Source organism: Synchytrium microbalum (assembly GCF_006535985.1).
Source record: "Synchytrium microbalum strain JEL517 chromosome Unknown SmJEL517_scf0003, whole genome shotgun sequence".
Taxonomy (NCBI): domain Eukaryota; kingdom Fungi; phylum Chytridiomycota; class Chytridiomycetes; order Synchytriales; family Synchytriaceae; genus Synchytrium; species Synchytrium microbalum.
In genome coordinates, this window is record NW_022158352.1 from 587,338 (window position 1) to 603,301 (window position 15,964).

Sequence of the window (15,964 nt, forward strand, 5' to 3'; positions counted from 1 at the left end):
ATAGCCATACTATCTAGCTGGTGGTGGTACATCATCTCAGCTTCAGAGATGGTCGTTTCACGATCTCGGGCATACACTGCGACTTCTCTCACAAAGTCTGCATGGGTTCCTAATTGGAGCGAAGAAAAAAAGTTGAAAAAAGAACGCATTGATGTCCACATACAAACATGCATACCATCATTCAACTGCTGGATTTCATGTCTAACCGCGACACTCATATCACTGTATATCCTAGCGACAGTTTCAGTAAGATAGATAACTTTTTGTGTTCTGTTAGTGTTAGGGAACGTACGTGTCCTTGTTCTTGAGAAATGTCTCTTGCATCTCAAACAGCCTATGCTGAACAGTCTGCCGAAACTTGTCTCTAGAAGAATGGCTCCTATCTTGCACTATTAATCAAAATGAAGCTTGTAAGGCAAAAAATCACCTCGAATCCATTGTTCCCAAGGCCTTACTCGAGTCTTCCTCATCATCATATTCTAGAGCCTTCCATTCCTCTTCATACTTGTGTGCCTGAGCCGTGGCTCGCGACGACGTAAGCCGACCAGAAGATGTGTACCTCGGTTCCTGCATCACAGGTTCTCTCCGATCAAGCACCTGCTGATTATACGACATTGACAGCGAGGGCGCATTATTGTACGGATTATTATTGCTATTACTAGTAGCAACAGCCTTCTTTTTCTTTGCGTGCGTATTCGACGGATCTTGATAGTCATCGTCCGTTCCTTTAGTTCTTTTGACTCCTTTGTTTGCAGTCCCACTACCACTACTATTACTAACATGCGATTGGCTATTGCTACTACCTTTATGAATCCGTTCATCATATGACGGAGGGGTGACAATTCCATTGTACTGGGTTTCGTTCTTGATCATTACAGGGTGGTAGACTATATTATGGCTGGCTGATGCAGAAATTGGGACCTGAATTGAAGGGGAAATATACGTATTCTTTATGGGAGCATGCATTTGAGGCTCTATAGCGTTTGATGGTGGATTTGGCAAAGGAGGTTGTGTTGTTGATGGGGTTGTTGGTTTGGTTGTCGGTATAGGTACTGGAGCTGGGACAGGGAGTACTACATCTGGACGTGGTGCTTCATATTGTATCGACGGTAATGGATGCGATATTGGTGGTGTTGGTTGAGAAACTGTTGGGACTGGAGCTGGTGGTGAGATTCCCACTATTGGTGCCGTTGAAGTTGGAGGTAGCTCGCTATTTATTGTAGGCTCTGCTGTACTAGCAGCAATAGCAGTAATTGCGGCTTCTAAATCAATCGGTGGATCCATATTTTTGGATCTGAACGTTATTAAAAAAAAAAGTAGTCGCAAGTGCAAAGGAACTAGCACATTATAGAGGCAAACACGCGGACTTGCACGCGAATGAAACATTAAAACTTCGGGAGCACCGTGCTTGCACTCATAGACGCCATCGACGCCAACAATCCTCACAATCCGCACAAAATGGAGTGGACATTCGCGACAAATATTCCCAATAGTTAATTGATCTTCACAAACATTGTATACAAGGAATCAGTTATTTTACGTGTTTTTGATGCAGTGATGTGATGACTAGTCCAAATACAGGCTCTCCTTCCGTGAGATTTCTCCAACATTTCAATGACTTGGCTTGGTTTTACTCCATTGCTGGTTTCTCCTTTCTCCGAGTTTCTCCAACCTTTCGTACTGATTTTACTGTCCTTTGAGTAGCAAGCGAGATTCCAGAATCCTGCTTATCTAGACTCTTACGAGTACCTTCTACGGTCAAATGCGATGCTGATGTTGCTGTTGATGGTGTTATATTATTTTCTGGTGCTGTGAGATGAGCTGGCTCTATAATATCGTGCAGTGGTAACAGAGCAGACAATGACAAGGCTGAATCTACTGGGGACGTCATGGGAGGTGTGCCGACTAGACTCGACACTTCAGATGCGGTTCTTGACTCTCCAGGAGACTCTGTATGGTCAGAATGTTCACCGACATCCAGTTCACCGGGTATAGTAGATGGTCCTGGCCCAGCATTACTATTATATAGATCGACAGGCGCTCTATGTTCTAGGACATATGGTGGGTGATCACCTGCTACTGCCATTACTTGTCGGATTACCTCGGAATCTATATGAGCAGGTTCCTTTCCTTTACTTGATTTCGATATAGCTGGTCCAGTCAGGATAGATGGAGAGGAGCCTGCAGTTGTTAGACGTAGATTACGTATTCTGCCAGCCTCAGCGATAAACTCATCAAATACAGCGGTTGCAGCTCGTTCCTGCTGGAACGACGCTCGTAGTGGTGGTGATGATGGTGGTCTTACTGGTGGTGGTGATGGTAGTGAGCCAGCAAATCCATCAGGCGAGAATGATTTTCTTCTACTTTCGTTCTTTCGGGTTGCTTTAGACTCATCCGTTTGCACACGTTGATAGCTAAGAAGCGGGACAGGTGGAATAGACGCATCTACTTCATCTTCATCTTCGGAGCGTAATGCTTGATAACGGTCTCGACCTGCAGATCGAGAACGTGTCCATGACCTTATTAGATTGGAGGTTCTACTAGGTCTCTCGTCTACTTCGGCCTCTTCTTTGACGATCTCGGCAGCAGGTAATGTCACGGCAGTACTATTATTCGAGTTGTTACTAATTAGATGTACCTCTTCAGATGCAGATGGGACTGGCATTTTACTATTCCTAGACCATACGAAGAGACGACCTGGCAAACTGTCTCTGTTGGTAGCGGGTCGTGCTGTTTCCTGTGCTGGTATCGTGTCTATTTCATCTGCACCTACAGTTGGTCGTGCAGGTGCCAATAGCGATACCCGTTGCTTAGACTCTTCAGTCGCTGCACCTACTCGTGACATTATCTCCGTCGTAGCACGGGAAACCTCTCGTGACAAACGACTAACTATAGTTGGCCTTTGTACAACAACTGTTGTTGGTGGTGCTTCATAAGCTGGTAATGTATCTACCGATGCCCGTGTATGCCAAAGATCAAGGAGGGCATTTGGGAAACCTGCGATGAAGATGGGTATTTTAATTTTGAGAGTGGGAGAGAAGCGAGCTTTCGAGGCAATCTTGACAATCATGAAGTGGGAGACGTCCAATATCGATGTCCTGATAGATGGTGACATTACTGACGAGCATGGGACTGGGAACTGGACTATACGAGAGACACGACGAGCCGAAGCAGGATATGGTTCTGTATATGCCAGCTTATGTATCTTCTCGGTCAAGGGACCACGAGTCCTAAAGTAGAATATTTCGTAAGTCTCTGCGATACAAGGATGTGATATCAACGATGTGCTGTCAAATATCTGATATAGTTTGTGCAGCAGCACTTTTTTTTGTCCAGGACTTACTCGCTCAAAGTTTTGTAAGTGACTTTCTGCTTCAAGTATATGTCCTTCAGTATCGTTCCAGCTCCCGAATGGTTTGTTATGTCAATTTTCAACGGTATTACTTCCTCTGCAAAACATGAAAAGGCAGGGTTAACAGGTTTCTGTTGTGGACCCGACAAATAGAGAAAGAAAAAAACTGTGCCCTGAATTGCTATGTGCTTACCACTAGCGTATCCCGTTCTAGGAACCGATACAGCAACATCCAAATGTCCACTCTTCCAAATCCAAAATCCAGCTGGTCCAGAAAGCAACTTTTCAAACGGACTAGCATAGTCTCGATCAGAAGCATCTGCTGTTGATGGCACCGTCAAAGGAATCACGACCGTCCTGGTAGGATATCCATTTCGATTCAAGATTGCCGTCAACTCATATCCAACTTTACCAAATGTGCCGTCGTAAGATGGTGGCAAATTGGTGGGTGGCATTCTGAATGAGAAGGGATAGACATATTCGCCTTCTGGCACCATGACACCTCTTTCTTCCATTGAAGGCGCCGCTATCATGGCTTGTACGTCACGGAAGAGTGTGATGGATGCTGAGTGAGCAGAGATGCTGTTTATGGAAATCAAGTTAGCTCTTTTTGCAAGTTTTAGAATCATTCAAATTGCTTACTTGGTATCTGTTTTATACAGTCTGGTGAGAATATATCCAGTAAATCTTATTTGTAAAATCCTAACTTCCGCAGACCCGAGCAAGTTTAGTGCGACATGACCTAGAAACATGAATAAATACTCAGATCTTGTTCGGGACAAACAAATTTGACCATACTGCGATATATCTAATCGCGACCTCACCTTCTACACGTTGACCAGGCAGGAAGACTGTCCTATTGTCATCCATTTCCAAACTAAAATGGGATACCAACGGGTCTGCTTTACGTGCTGTTACTCTCCTAGCCAGAATGCGTCGACTAAGAGTAGAATTATTATGCCCTTCAGCTTGATCTGCAGATACCATTGCTTCAATAGCTCCTCTAGCAGTAGCATTCAACGGTGTCGGTGGCTCTGGTGTCGTCGGTTCAGATGCCGGCGAGCTGCCTGCAGCACTACCAAGAACTGTTGCCGGTGCTGTATTAGCACTGTTCGTCGTATTCGTAGCAATACTGGTAAGGCTATTTACAACCACAGGTGGCAAAGACAATGTCCTTGGCACTACCGTTTGATCTGCTGGGTTAAGTACACTAGCAGGCAATCCTACAGTTACTATTGGCGGTGGATGATTTTCTGGGATGGAATGGTGCGGAAGAAAATCCTCGAGAGAGTCAGCTATTGATGATAATGGTGATCCGAACATGGATGAGTGTGATGGTGCCGAACTTTCGATAACTTGAGTCAAGTTCACCCGTGTAGACATATTAATAGAGGCTGCAGTATTACGTTCGGTTGGTTGCAGTGAGCTAACAGGAGGTTCTTCGGAGGGTGTGTTTTGGTTGTTGATGTTTGCAGCAGGAGCTTCTGATGACAAGGCTCGAGGAGACATGCTTGTTCCTCCAGGACTTGTTGGTTCACTCTGCCTTATTGACGTAGGCGAGCTTCTTCTATTACTGAGCACAGCTGGAATACCAAACACAGGCATCAGCGAGAAATCTAACAAACCGGCACTCATGGTGGCTGAGTCTCACTTGGACTAGAATGGTAACGCTGCCCGTCAACTAGACACTACTATCTGCTAGATATAGATCTCTCTCTGCGTATCCCTTGTCCTGGAAACTTTTGCGGTCGTGGGAACGAAAAAAATGGATTGGCGAGCAACAAGGAAAGAATCGAACTTCAGTTTGAAAAGGACAAGCTAGGGCACGAAATCTTTATCACAAAATATAATTGACTCATGCAAAGATATTCAATTTTATTTAGTCCTTTGTACAACTCAATGATCGCACTGGCGATGACCTGGCAGTTCACGATCTAACCGATGCTTTGTAATCAATCCTCCTGATCAAGACCAAATTGAGTGTAGACTCCCTTGGTTGTGGTACCTTGCATTTCAGCAATCTTTCCCAGTACAAGCTGTCTGTGACAAGAACGATTGTAAGTTGAAGTCCTTGTCTGTGGTTTGATCCGCCAAATCAGACCCCACGTATCCTACCCGATGTCTTTGATCTCATTGTACCGATGAAGCCGATCAATGTGCTCTGATATTGACGAATTTAGCTCTTCAGCTCTTGATCTATGGGTATAAATGTTGGCATGTGCGTGACTGCAAGACATAGATCCGTGAAGCTTACCTAATGAATGTGTCCAGTTCGTTATTATCAGCAGCTAGAGAAGTCAATCGAGTGCGTAACGTGGCGATTTCATTATTCAACTTGGCCTAGTAGGTGACGGATCAACATCAGCTTGTCCAAGATTGTAACAGAGCATGTTTTTCGGAGATATACCCTGACATGAGTGATCTTTTCTTGTGAATCTGCATTTGTAGTTGGCTCTCCAGACCGTGCATACAGGATGGTGATTGTCTTTTTGTTGGGAAGGCTGACTTCCTTCTTGATTCTAAGTAGTGGAATGTTAAATTCATGTTAGATTCAGCATGATACCACGATTCTCTTCATAATAGCTCAAATTTAGAGCACTTTACAGCTTCAGCAATCCTCTTACCGTAGACGATTGACAGGATGTGCTGCCAATAGAGCTTCCTGGCAAAAAGGATCCTTCCAAACAGGCGTACATTTACTCATATTAACATGAAATCATCAGGGTCTATTGCAAACTACGGGCCCCCAAAGCATCTGCTGCGAAAATACAGTCTCTGAAACAAAGCTAGCAAAGCAATGAAATTACCAACATCGAACAAGTAGCTTGTCAGACAATATGACGAGTTCGGAAATTGTGAAATTGTGAAGTTCACGCGAAAAACACGTCCTCAAACCGCTCGGGACATTGTTTCCTTCCATTCGCTTCATCGTTCTTCTTCCAATTGTTGACCAAACAAACTCTGTTCCATCTCGACTGTGCCAGATCTCGAATAAAGGACAGAGTCGCTTACCGACAATCAAATAGTAAGTCATATCACACTCTTGATCCATGTATTCTACATTGCTCCTTCATTGCCGTCTTCCTTCGTTTGACTGAATCATAAACACCATTCCTTTTTAATTAGTGGGAGAATCACGAACAGAATTGCTCACTTGGTTGAATGACTTGCTACAGCTTGGGTATACAAAGGTCGAGCAGTGCGGCACAGGTGCTGCCCACTGCCAGATCCTAGACTCCATATTCAGAGATGTAGGTCCAAAAATACTGCGCTCATCATTTCATCCCCCATTCCATCTCCCATTACCATGTCATGACTATGACATTATTATCGCAAATCCAATTATCAAGTCATTTACATATGAAATCATTCATGCAAGGGATCGAATGCTTTGCTCTACGTCACCTGCAACTATGCACAACAAATGTTTTGTTCAAGTTGAATACTTAATCATCATTCTCCTCCTATCTATAGATCCCCGTGTCCAGAGTGAAATTCAACACGCGACAAGAATACGAATACATCCAAAACTTCAAAATTCTTCAAAACGCATTCGACAAGCATAAGATTGATAATGCTATTCCTGTTGAACGACTCGTAAAGTGCAAGTTTCAAGATAATATCGAATTCCTGCAATGGATGAAAAAGTATGCTCTGTTTCAAATCTACTTGTGATTTCTACAACCTTAGACTGGAGATTCTCACATATAAAACCATACTTCTAATTAGATACTGGGATCAATATTATCCAGGAGGCAGTTACGACGCACTTGCTAGAAGAAAAACTGGCGGAGTAGATTCCGGTCCAGCACCTATAACCTCAAATGGAGCTACTCGCTCAACCGTCGCCATCAACCGATCTGCAGTACCAGCTCCTGCTTCCAACGGAATGAAAAAGTCACCATCAAACCCATCTGTAGATCCATCACCAAAACCCTCCAAATCCATGATGTCTCAATCTGCTCAACCTACTCGAATAGCCGCCGCTTCCTCAAACGGAACTGGCGGTCTATCTGGTAGAGAACGAGCTGAATTGGAAGCTGAATATCAACGGACTGTCAATGACTTGACTCAACAAGCTCTTGAGCTCAAGTTGAATGTAGAGCAGGTCGAAAAGGAACGTGACTTCTACTTTGGAAAATTACGTGAAATCGAAATGTTTGTCCAGTCCTTGCTCGAAGGTGAAGGTGTCTCTGGTGATATCGAAGGTCGTTTGAAGGAAATCCAAGCTATCATGTACAAGACTGAAGAGTAAGTCTCTTCGCTTGCTCTCTCACTTTGTTAAGTTTGGCGGTGGTCATTTCAAATGTTTTTGGTGGTGTTGTACTTACTCTTGTTATATAAACTGTAGCGGATTCGAAATTCCTGAAGGAGAAACTGAAATGGAAACATATTGAACAACTGCTCGCGCAACCATTTGTTGCAAACCCCCAAAACCCCTTGTGTTTTTGAAAGTCTTGTAAAAGGTAGATCGGTAGTTTATGGCAAAAATTATCATATATTGATTGTTACTCCTCTGATATCAGTCGCGTATTTGGTGTTTTTGGTCTGCTTTTTTTGCGGCGATGTGGAAAACCTCATTTAGTTGAATAGAGCTGAGTATACGAGAACTGGTTTGTGCTGTTTTGACTCGAAACACATCTGCTGTTAATGCCAAATATTACATACAAAGAGTGAGATTATAATAGAGTGCTTTTATGATAATCCTGCTGCACGAGATTCAGTCTCGAATACCAGCAATCGCCATAACTTCATGACAAAGAGTTCAGCATCATCATCTAAAGGTAACGCCAAATCTTCAACCTGTTTCTGAGGCGATGTGTGCTTTGCCAATGCTGCAATGATGGAGGCAATCAAATCATTTGCATGTCCTCCCATCAGCTCTTCCAATCGTTTGGTGACCCATGGGTTGAATTTCTCTCTTATCATGTGCTATGGATGGAATTGGAGAATATGTGGTCAGATTCGTCGTAATTCGATGTAATTCAGTATTACTCTCATTTTGAGCAAAAAAGCGACGTATCTCGGGTGAACACGTCGTCAAAGTGCTACTGATACGACCATACAACGTCCTACCTCATCTAGCAGATGCCATTGAACCTTCCAGCCAAACAGTCCTTCTTTATCAACAGGCAGAGATTCAATCAAATCCTTCTTGGCAGCATTCCTTTCGTCCTTGGTCATGATTCTGCCAATAACTACAGGAGCATCTGCTGCTGCAGTCTCGGCCTCATCATCCAGATCCACAGACATTTGTCTTCCATGTTCTGTAGCTCCACCAGCACTACGAGCAGATGACGAGGCTTGTTGTTGTACAGCTTGTTTACGCTCAGCCTCTTGTTGGGCTATACGACGATCACGAGCATCTTGTTCTTGCTCTCGAGTTCGGAAGCTGGTACGTCGTGCAAACCACTTCTCTCTATATGGCGAATTTGTTCGGAATGATGTGAGCATCATAAAATTTGCAACCCCACAACACCATCATATTGCATCAATACACATAGTCAATCCTATCATAATGCCTTGTCGAAGGTCTTACCTGTTGACATAGAATAATTCATTTTCCGCCACTTCATCGTCGTAATCTCTGAAGTAGACCTCGGCATTTGCACGGTCTTTTTGGCGCTGACTTAGCCATAGTTCGTCACGAGCATACTGGTCTGCTCTTTGACGTCCTGTGTGCTCCTCGCGAGCTTCCCATCGTCGTTCTCTCTATAAAATGGAGGTATTGCAAGGGTTAATGTTTGGAAACTCACAACACGAAACAGAAAAAAATCTTCCATCCACGACGTATTACCTCTTTGAAAGCCAGCTCCATATCTCTCTTACGCCTCTCCTCCCTTTTCAATTCTTCTTCCTCGTCTTCTTCATCTACTATCATAGATCCTCGTTCTCGAATTTGTACATCTCGTGAATTGCTAGTACTGTTAGTACTGCTGCTACCACCAACTGGCACTCGTTCAGGAGCACCGGTGGCTCCAGCAACACCTCTCAACTTTACTCTCTCTCGTTCTCGTTCACGGTCTCGTTCATCACGAGCACGTCGGTCAAATTCTTCTTTTAATTTATTTTCTTCTTTTGCTAGATCTCGTATAGCTGCATTCGTTCTGAATGATCTGATTTCAGAACGAATCATTTCACGATGCTCTGGATTTATATCTTCGTCTTTTAGATCGTCGAGGAGGTTTCTGTTTCCGTATGTTGCTGCGTTGGCCAAGAACTCTGCATTCTTTGCCTTGTCCGCTTTATCTAATATTGCAGCTATGGTTGAATCTTCCAATTCGGCAATCATTTTCGGTAATTCTTGTATAGCAGCGCTGTCGTCCTATTTGGATGAAGGAGGTCAGTGCAGGGCGTAACAAACCATAACCGAGCTATGACATACGCCAATGATGTCTTCATATTCCTTCTTCATGGCTTGATCTACCACAACCTATATAAATCATTCTGTAAGCGCAAAAAACCGTACTAGCGAGAAGTCAAGATTCACTCACTTTGAGCTTCCTAGACGGTCGACTGGGTAATGGTGATGGAAGTTCAATCCCGTCACCAGCACCCAGCACTCGTAGTGCTCGAGCAGGACCTTCTTTGCCTTCAAATAGAGCAAATCCACATGGTCTTGCAACATCATTCGAATCTTTTAGTCGCCTCCATTGTCTGAATGGCCCACAGATCTGTTGTTATGATAAATCAGATACATGACGGACAAGCGAGTAAGCTTCGAATAACTTTATACCTTGCACAGTCGTTCAATCCATTCGTCTGCGACCCCGTCAGGAATCTTTGCTATAAACACGATTTCTGGCTTTTCATTCGAGACAGCCGGTTGCTGCCTAGGCTGTATTGGAGTTGATATTGGACCTGGACCAGCATTGTTGAATGATGGAGGTGCTGATATGACGGGAGATGGTCGAGGAAAAGCTGTCAAGGTCAAGAAAATAGTGAATTAGTTCTAAAGCTTGATGAAGAGATGCGAACACATAGCGATGAAAAGCAATTATATTCTGATGTACTTACGTAGCCCCAACGTGGGTGGTCCTCCGTACATTGTGCTTTGCTGCTGCTGCTTCTCCTGCCTGTGGTTCTGAAAAACTGAGAATGAGCAAAGTTAAGAACACGAACAAACCCCGACTTCCACGTGAACTTTTTCACGGACTAGCTGACTACTATTCTATTTTTATGATAACGGTACTGAAACACGTTCGATTACAGGATTATAAGTTTCGTACTAGACGCTACAGCGCTCACGAGGTCTCATACCAAAGCCTGGTCGTATTGTAAACAAGACAACATTCATTAAGCTTCTGACCACAGCTTGGTCAACATCTGCCTCAGCAGCTTACTAGGCTTTCCAGATTGCTCTACAATACCCAACAATATATATAAAGTCCTCCTAACGATGGTATTCACTGAAGCAGCCTGATCTTTCTCATCCTTTACGAAATCACGTAAGGGATCTACCTCTACACCAACTTCAACCAAGTCTTCAATCCTTGCTGTTATGGTGATAACCACAGGATCGTCTGGTTGTGGATTTCGTGTCAATATATGAGGTACTAGCAGTCCAAGCAATCTCCAACCAGCAAAACACGGTATTACGAGGTCGATTACGGCTGCTATTAAGGCGGGCGATGATGCGGCTAGTTTAAACGTCTCTGCACTTTTACGACCTGGTACAGTCCCAGAGCTGAGCATGATGTCGAGCAGCATTAGAGCGGAGAAGACGGCCGACACCTGATCTTCAGTCAGGTCTTCGTGGTCACCTACTATTACACATACATATGATACCAGTTGACCTGCCAGCAAGTCCACATCGGTTTGATGCACAGGGGTTCCGTTCCTTATAAGCATCCATAGCATGTGCAAAAGAGCTCTAATTATACCAATTTCTTCATTACGTTTCAGCCAGGTACTCATTGTTTCGAAGAGTATCCTAATGTGGTCCTGACATTGCGACACGACTTCGACCGCGGCTGCAGATGGTGAAGTTACCCCCAACGTGATTATAGCTTTGAGACATTTTGTGGAGGCTAGCACCACGGCCGAGTCGACTCCTGATGTGTCTGCTATTATGAGTACGAGACGGTCCACTACTTTACAGTCCTGGATTGCCTTGAGAAGCGATGCTGCAGCATCACGAGAGTTACTGCCACACCATTTACACAAAGCTTCTAGGCCTCTGGTTCCTTCTAATACGACAGGTGGATACGATGACGTGGCGACGGATTTACAAATGAGTTCGACGGTTGTGTTGCTCATCATGATTGCAGAAGCAGCTTTAGTATGGCAAGCCATATTTCCAAGTCCTCCTAGAGCACATTCCCTTATCCTCGCCGTAGTAGCAGTATTTAGTATTCCGGTAAGCAGTTGTATTCCTCCAAGCTTGGTCCATTGGTTGCATTCATCTAAAGGGGGTGAGCGAAACGTAGCTTCAAGTAAGAATCTATCATCGTCAACGTTCAAGCAATCGCACCGTTGAGGTAACCGATGGCTTGAAAGCTTTGTGATAACAAAAGTTTGTGTACCTGTAGATGAGATGCAGTCCCAAACAACACAGAGCTCGGCAGCACAAGGCGGGTCGTCTTCTGCATCATCTGCCTTTTGTAATGGAACGTCGACGGTCCCATTTAACAGTCTAGTGTTCAACTTTTCGTAAACGGTAGACAAAATTGAAGTTGGTCGGAGAGTCGATGGTCGTCGAGACAACGAACGAGTAGTTTCCGGTGGTGGCGACGAGCTTCTGTAATGGCTACTCTGCAAGGTTCCCGAACGCCTGGTCAATGTCGAGTCTTCAACTACCATCCTGGTGGCACTGCTGCAGTGTGATGATGAGATGATATGAAGAGTTGATTGACCATGTGTAATGTGTATGACTTAATGCTTTGAATTTGCATGACCAGAAGCGCTTTGAAGCTTGAACACGCGACGACCACCCAACAGCCTTGAAACTTGCGGCACAAAATCAAATGTTAAGCTTAAAAATTACTTCTTTGTTTCAAATCTCATTACAACGAAACCTCCTCCCATCAAATCTTTATACAAATTTTGCTGTTCTTCGTGCTTTTCTTTGGACATTTGAATATTTTCTCTACTGATAGCATAGATTCATTCTCACTTTGCCTCAAGCAGATGATTGGGTAGTAGTGGATTGCGTGGTAGAGGAAGATGATGAGGTTTCAGCGGTTTCTGCCTCATCCTCATCACCCAATTCTTCGTCGTCTTCGTCTTGGATTCCTTGGAGCTTCTTGAAGTCCTTTTCTGTGACGACCTGATAGTAAGAGTTGATAGATAAATTAGAATAATAGATTTGTAGATTTGATGATGGAAATTTGGATCAAACTGATCATCGCGAGATGACGTTTCTCGAAATCGACAAACAAGACAATCACGGGATACTCGGATGGTTACGACAGCGGTGGGGCAGCTTGAAAGACAACAAAAGCAGCGAGATATACCTGGATATGAGCGTTTGTAGTGGTACGTCCAGCATCTCCTTCTTTCAATGCCAGTTCAACCTCTGAATCAACGATATCTTTTTCGCTGCCCCAATTATGTGTTCCAGAACCACTTTTTTTGATAGGGCCTACGATCAAACATGTTAGTTCTGTCATAACAGAACATAATGTAGAGATTCCACTTACCTCGAACGTCTTTGGAAGCACCAGTTTTCCTATGAGAATGAAGCGTGAGTTTCCCGCATAAAGAACATGGTTTTCCAGTTGTTTCATACCTAGAAACATGGTGCAATTTCACTTCTGCGCTATACATCTTGGTATCTTTTGTCATCGTTACTAGTTTTTGTTTCTTGTCTGTAGGGTCTTGTTTTTGGAAGTTTCGAGCGAGTATTGTTGGTGTGACGAGCGAATTGATGTTGACTTTTAGACAGCGATCATGCGAACGATAGTGTGCTTAAGAAGAAGGGGTAGTTTTCGTAATAATTTTATATCGAACAGGATCTTTCCTAAAGATACGTTGCAAACATCCAGCGAATCCTTCAAAAACCGAACACGATGATATAGTCAAATACTATCTTGCTCTGATTCGAAATCTACATACAAAGGAATGCAAAATATTCACTTCTTCTTTTATTATTTGGAAGCTCCCATTCTTTGGGCAAAGTTCACAGCCATCTCTCGTTGTGGCGACAGCTTGAAATTATTCAATTCTCTTCTGGCCACGACAGCCTGTTCCTCGTTCTCGTATTCTATAAATGCAATCCCAGGTTTGCCAGGCACCATCCTGACCTCCTTGAAGCCAGGATACTGAGTAAATAGCATGGATAGCATCTGATCTGTAACACCTGGTGGGAGGTTCTGTACATACAGTATCCGATATGGTGGTGCTTCTGCTGTTTCGTTTGTTTTCTCTTTTGGTTGTTCATCCACGTCCATTCTATCGTCTTCCTCTGTGTAGGTAATTGAAAGTGTGAGGAATGAGAAACTTGTTGCAAAACGGGTTCGGGTAAAGCTGCATATACCACCATCTGTTTACACTAATTACATACCTTCTTCAGGTTGACTTGAATCTCCTTTCAGCCTCTTGCCATTGGCATGAGGTTTTCCATTGACATCTTCGTCCTCTCGTACTCTCTTCTTGGGCGCACTCGATTCTGCAGCAGTCTCGTCATCATCATCAGCCTTTTTAGATTTTGGTTTTCTGGCTTCTACATATACTCCTTCCATCATCTTGATGGCATTGGATTTTGTTCTGGCATAGGCTATTTTCTGGTAGAGAAAACCGTTCGGATTCAGTCTATAAAGTAAGCATCCATGGACTAGTATATGGTCTCTTACCAGTGGATTATCATAGAATGGAAAGCCTTGTAGTGCTCGTAGCGCAGAACTAGCACCAGTCAATTGAGCGAAAACGATGAATGCTTGTCCTCGTTGTCCTTCTCTCCTGGTAGCAACTACATCCACTACTTTGCCATACTGCGAAAAAAGATTATATAATTGACGTCGAAGTTCTAGAGTATAAAGTAACATGGGTTAGCATGCAGTCATCGTGTTGTTTTTCGCAAAATGTTGAAATTCGCAGCAATTGTGGCATTTACCCAGTTTCTTGACTTTTTCATTGATGGCTGTCACATATAGAGTATTGTTTGGCTGTATACTATTGGCACTCATCCCTATCTCTCGAATGGGAAACGAGCTATACTGTTTTTTCCAAATGGTGGAAGCAAGAGAGCAATGGAGAATAGAATTCTAAACGGAAAACGAAAGCAAGACTGACTCTTTGCTATTTACTACGTGATTTGTCACGTATTCTCTAAGTTTTCTACTAGAGTTTTGTATTCAAACACGCTCTAACCTTCACATCAAATTTCCAGCTCCCAATTGGACTGCTATGGGCCTACAGGGAAGAACAAGCAAGTTTTAGGTCTCATTAAGAACATCCTGATGTTCTGACACGAATCCAAACCTTAAGGGTTCTTTACTGCGTTTGGTTGGAATTCGACAGGATTTGGGTTGCAATGTCAAATGCAACAATCGACCTCAACCAAGAGTACAAAGTCAAACCAACCGTTTTTTGTCGCTTTAAACCGTTATTTAGTCATACGAAATGCCTCTAGCTTCACCTGCCCTTCAGAATCAGCATGCATTGTATGTTCGTGCAAATATGCAGCATCCCACATCATCACCTACATCAGCCACTACGCAGCATATGAACATTTCAAACCACTCTCAACCACAAATGACTGATGATCACGTCGCAAACATTGTGATGAATGTGTTTCGAACCACCATTCTACCAGAACTCATTCCACAGGTCCGAGCTATAGCACAAGAGGAAACTCGGAGGGTACTGACATCATCTTCAACGGCAATGCGCAAGGACTTGGAACAGGATTTGAGTGGTGCTTTGGCATTATCCGTAGCTACAATGGAAACCGATTTAAGAGGAAGAGTCAAGAGAGAAGTGGAGGACGCCTTCCTGTTCAACACGTCATCAATGTCTCAACAATCCTTCAACAAGTCGTCAACGGATTTACGAGGCTGGGCTTCAATGTCTCGAGTCATGGGATCCGAGCCGGCTAGATCATCGTCAAAGACATGGGGCGGATTGGACGTTGAGTTATCGACTGAACCCATTCAAACAGCTCGGGCTGCTGCTCTAGCCGCTGCAGCATCGGCAATCGCTAAAATTGATGCGCAGAATGATGTCGACACAGGTGGATATAAAGCCGACCTTGATGACGAAGAAGAATACGAGGAGGAAGGATTATACGAGGATGATTTCTCACCCGTTAGACAATACCCCCCTATCGTAACATCTAATAACAAGGGTATCCATATACGTATGGCCTCCGCTCCTAAAGAACAACAACATCCAACAGGAGTGTCACCTTCCTCAATCTCATCACACGTACTACCACCACCAATAACATCAGCACCAACAGCAACAGTATCCGCCATGATTTTCAACCACAAAAACAATAATAATATCCACCAGCTCCCCAGTCACTCTGTGACTTCACAAGCATCATCCTCACCAGCACCAAGTTTACCGCTCCTTGACGAGTATTTGGACGGCGACGCTGAATACGAAGGAGAAGGCGACGACGGCCCACATTGTAAAAACTGTAATGAGCCTTCGCATGGACGTCGGTTA

General features: G+C 43.8%; 4 protein-coding genes across 4 annotated transcripts; 1 reads left to right on the forward strand and 3 right to left on the reverse strand.

Moving 5' to 3' along the window:
- Positions 1 to 1,630: 1,630 nt before the first annotated feature.
- SmJEL517_g00938 (uncharacterized protein) lies at positions 1,631 to 4,987 on the reverse strand (the record flags this gene model as incomplete). The annotated part of the gene is made up of 5 exons (XM_031166866.1): positions 1,631 to 3,230; positions 3,344 to 3,449; positions 3,546 to 3,934; positions 3,995 to 4,094; positions 4,177 to 4,987. The coding sequence occupies 5 exons, from the start codon at positions 4,985 to 4,987 to the stop codon at positions 1,631 to 1,633; spliced, it is 3,006 nt and encodes a 1,001-aa protein (XP_031026996.1).
- A 1,202-nt stretch (positions 4,988 to 6,189) lies between these two features.
- SmJEL517_g00939 (uncharacterized protein) lies at positions 6,190 to 7,607 on the forward strand (the record flags this gene model as incomplete). Its single annotated transcript, XM_031166867.1, has 4 exons — positions 6,190 to 6,196; positions 6,479 to 6,603; positions 6,827 to 6,999; positions 7,082 to 7,607. The coding sequence occupies 4 exons, from the start codon at positions 6,190 to 6,192 to the stop codon at positions 7,605 to 7,607; spliced, it is 831 nt and encodes a 276-aa protein (XP_031026995.1).
- Positions 7,608 to 8,047: 440 nt separating this feature from the next.
- SmJEL517_g00940 (uncharacterized protein) lies at positions 8,048 to 12,154 on the reverse strand (the record flags this gene model as incomplete). Its single annotated transcript, XM_031166868.1, has 10 exons — positions 8,048 to 8,284; positions 8,429 to 8,771; positions 8,892 to 9,064; positions 9,150 to 9,677; positions 9,738 to 9,785; positions 9,847 to 10,026; positions 10,089 to 10,273; positions 10,370 to 10,428; positions 10,662 to 11,757; positions 11,878 to 12,154. The coding sequence occupies 10 exons, from the start codon at positions 12,152 to 12,154 to the stop codon at positions 8,048 to 8,050; spliced, it is 3,126 nt and encodes a 1,041-aa protein (XP_031027192.1).
- A 1,286-nt stretch (positions 12,155 to 13,440) lies between these two features.
- SmJEL517_g00941 (uncharacterized protein) lies at positions 13,441 to 14,478 on the reverse strand (the record flags this gene model as incomplete). Its single annotated transcript, XM_031166869.1, has 4 exons — positions 13,441 to 13,757; positions 13,857 to 14,076; positions 14,146 to 14,318; positions 14,406 to 14,478. The coding sequence occupies 4 exons, from the start codon at positions 14,476 to 14,478 to the stop codon at positions 13,441 to 13,443; spliced, it is 783 nt and encodes a 260-aa protein (XP_031027193.1).
- Between the last annotated feature and the right edge of the window lie 1,486 nt (positions 14,479 to 15,964).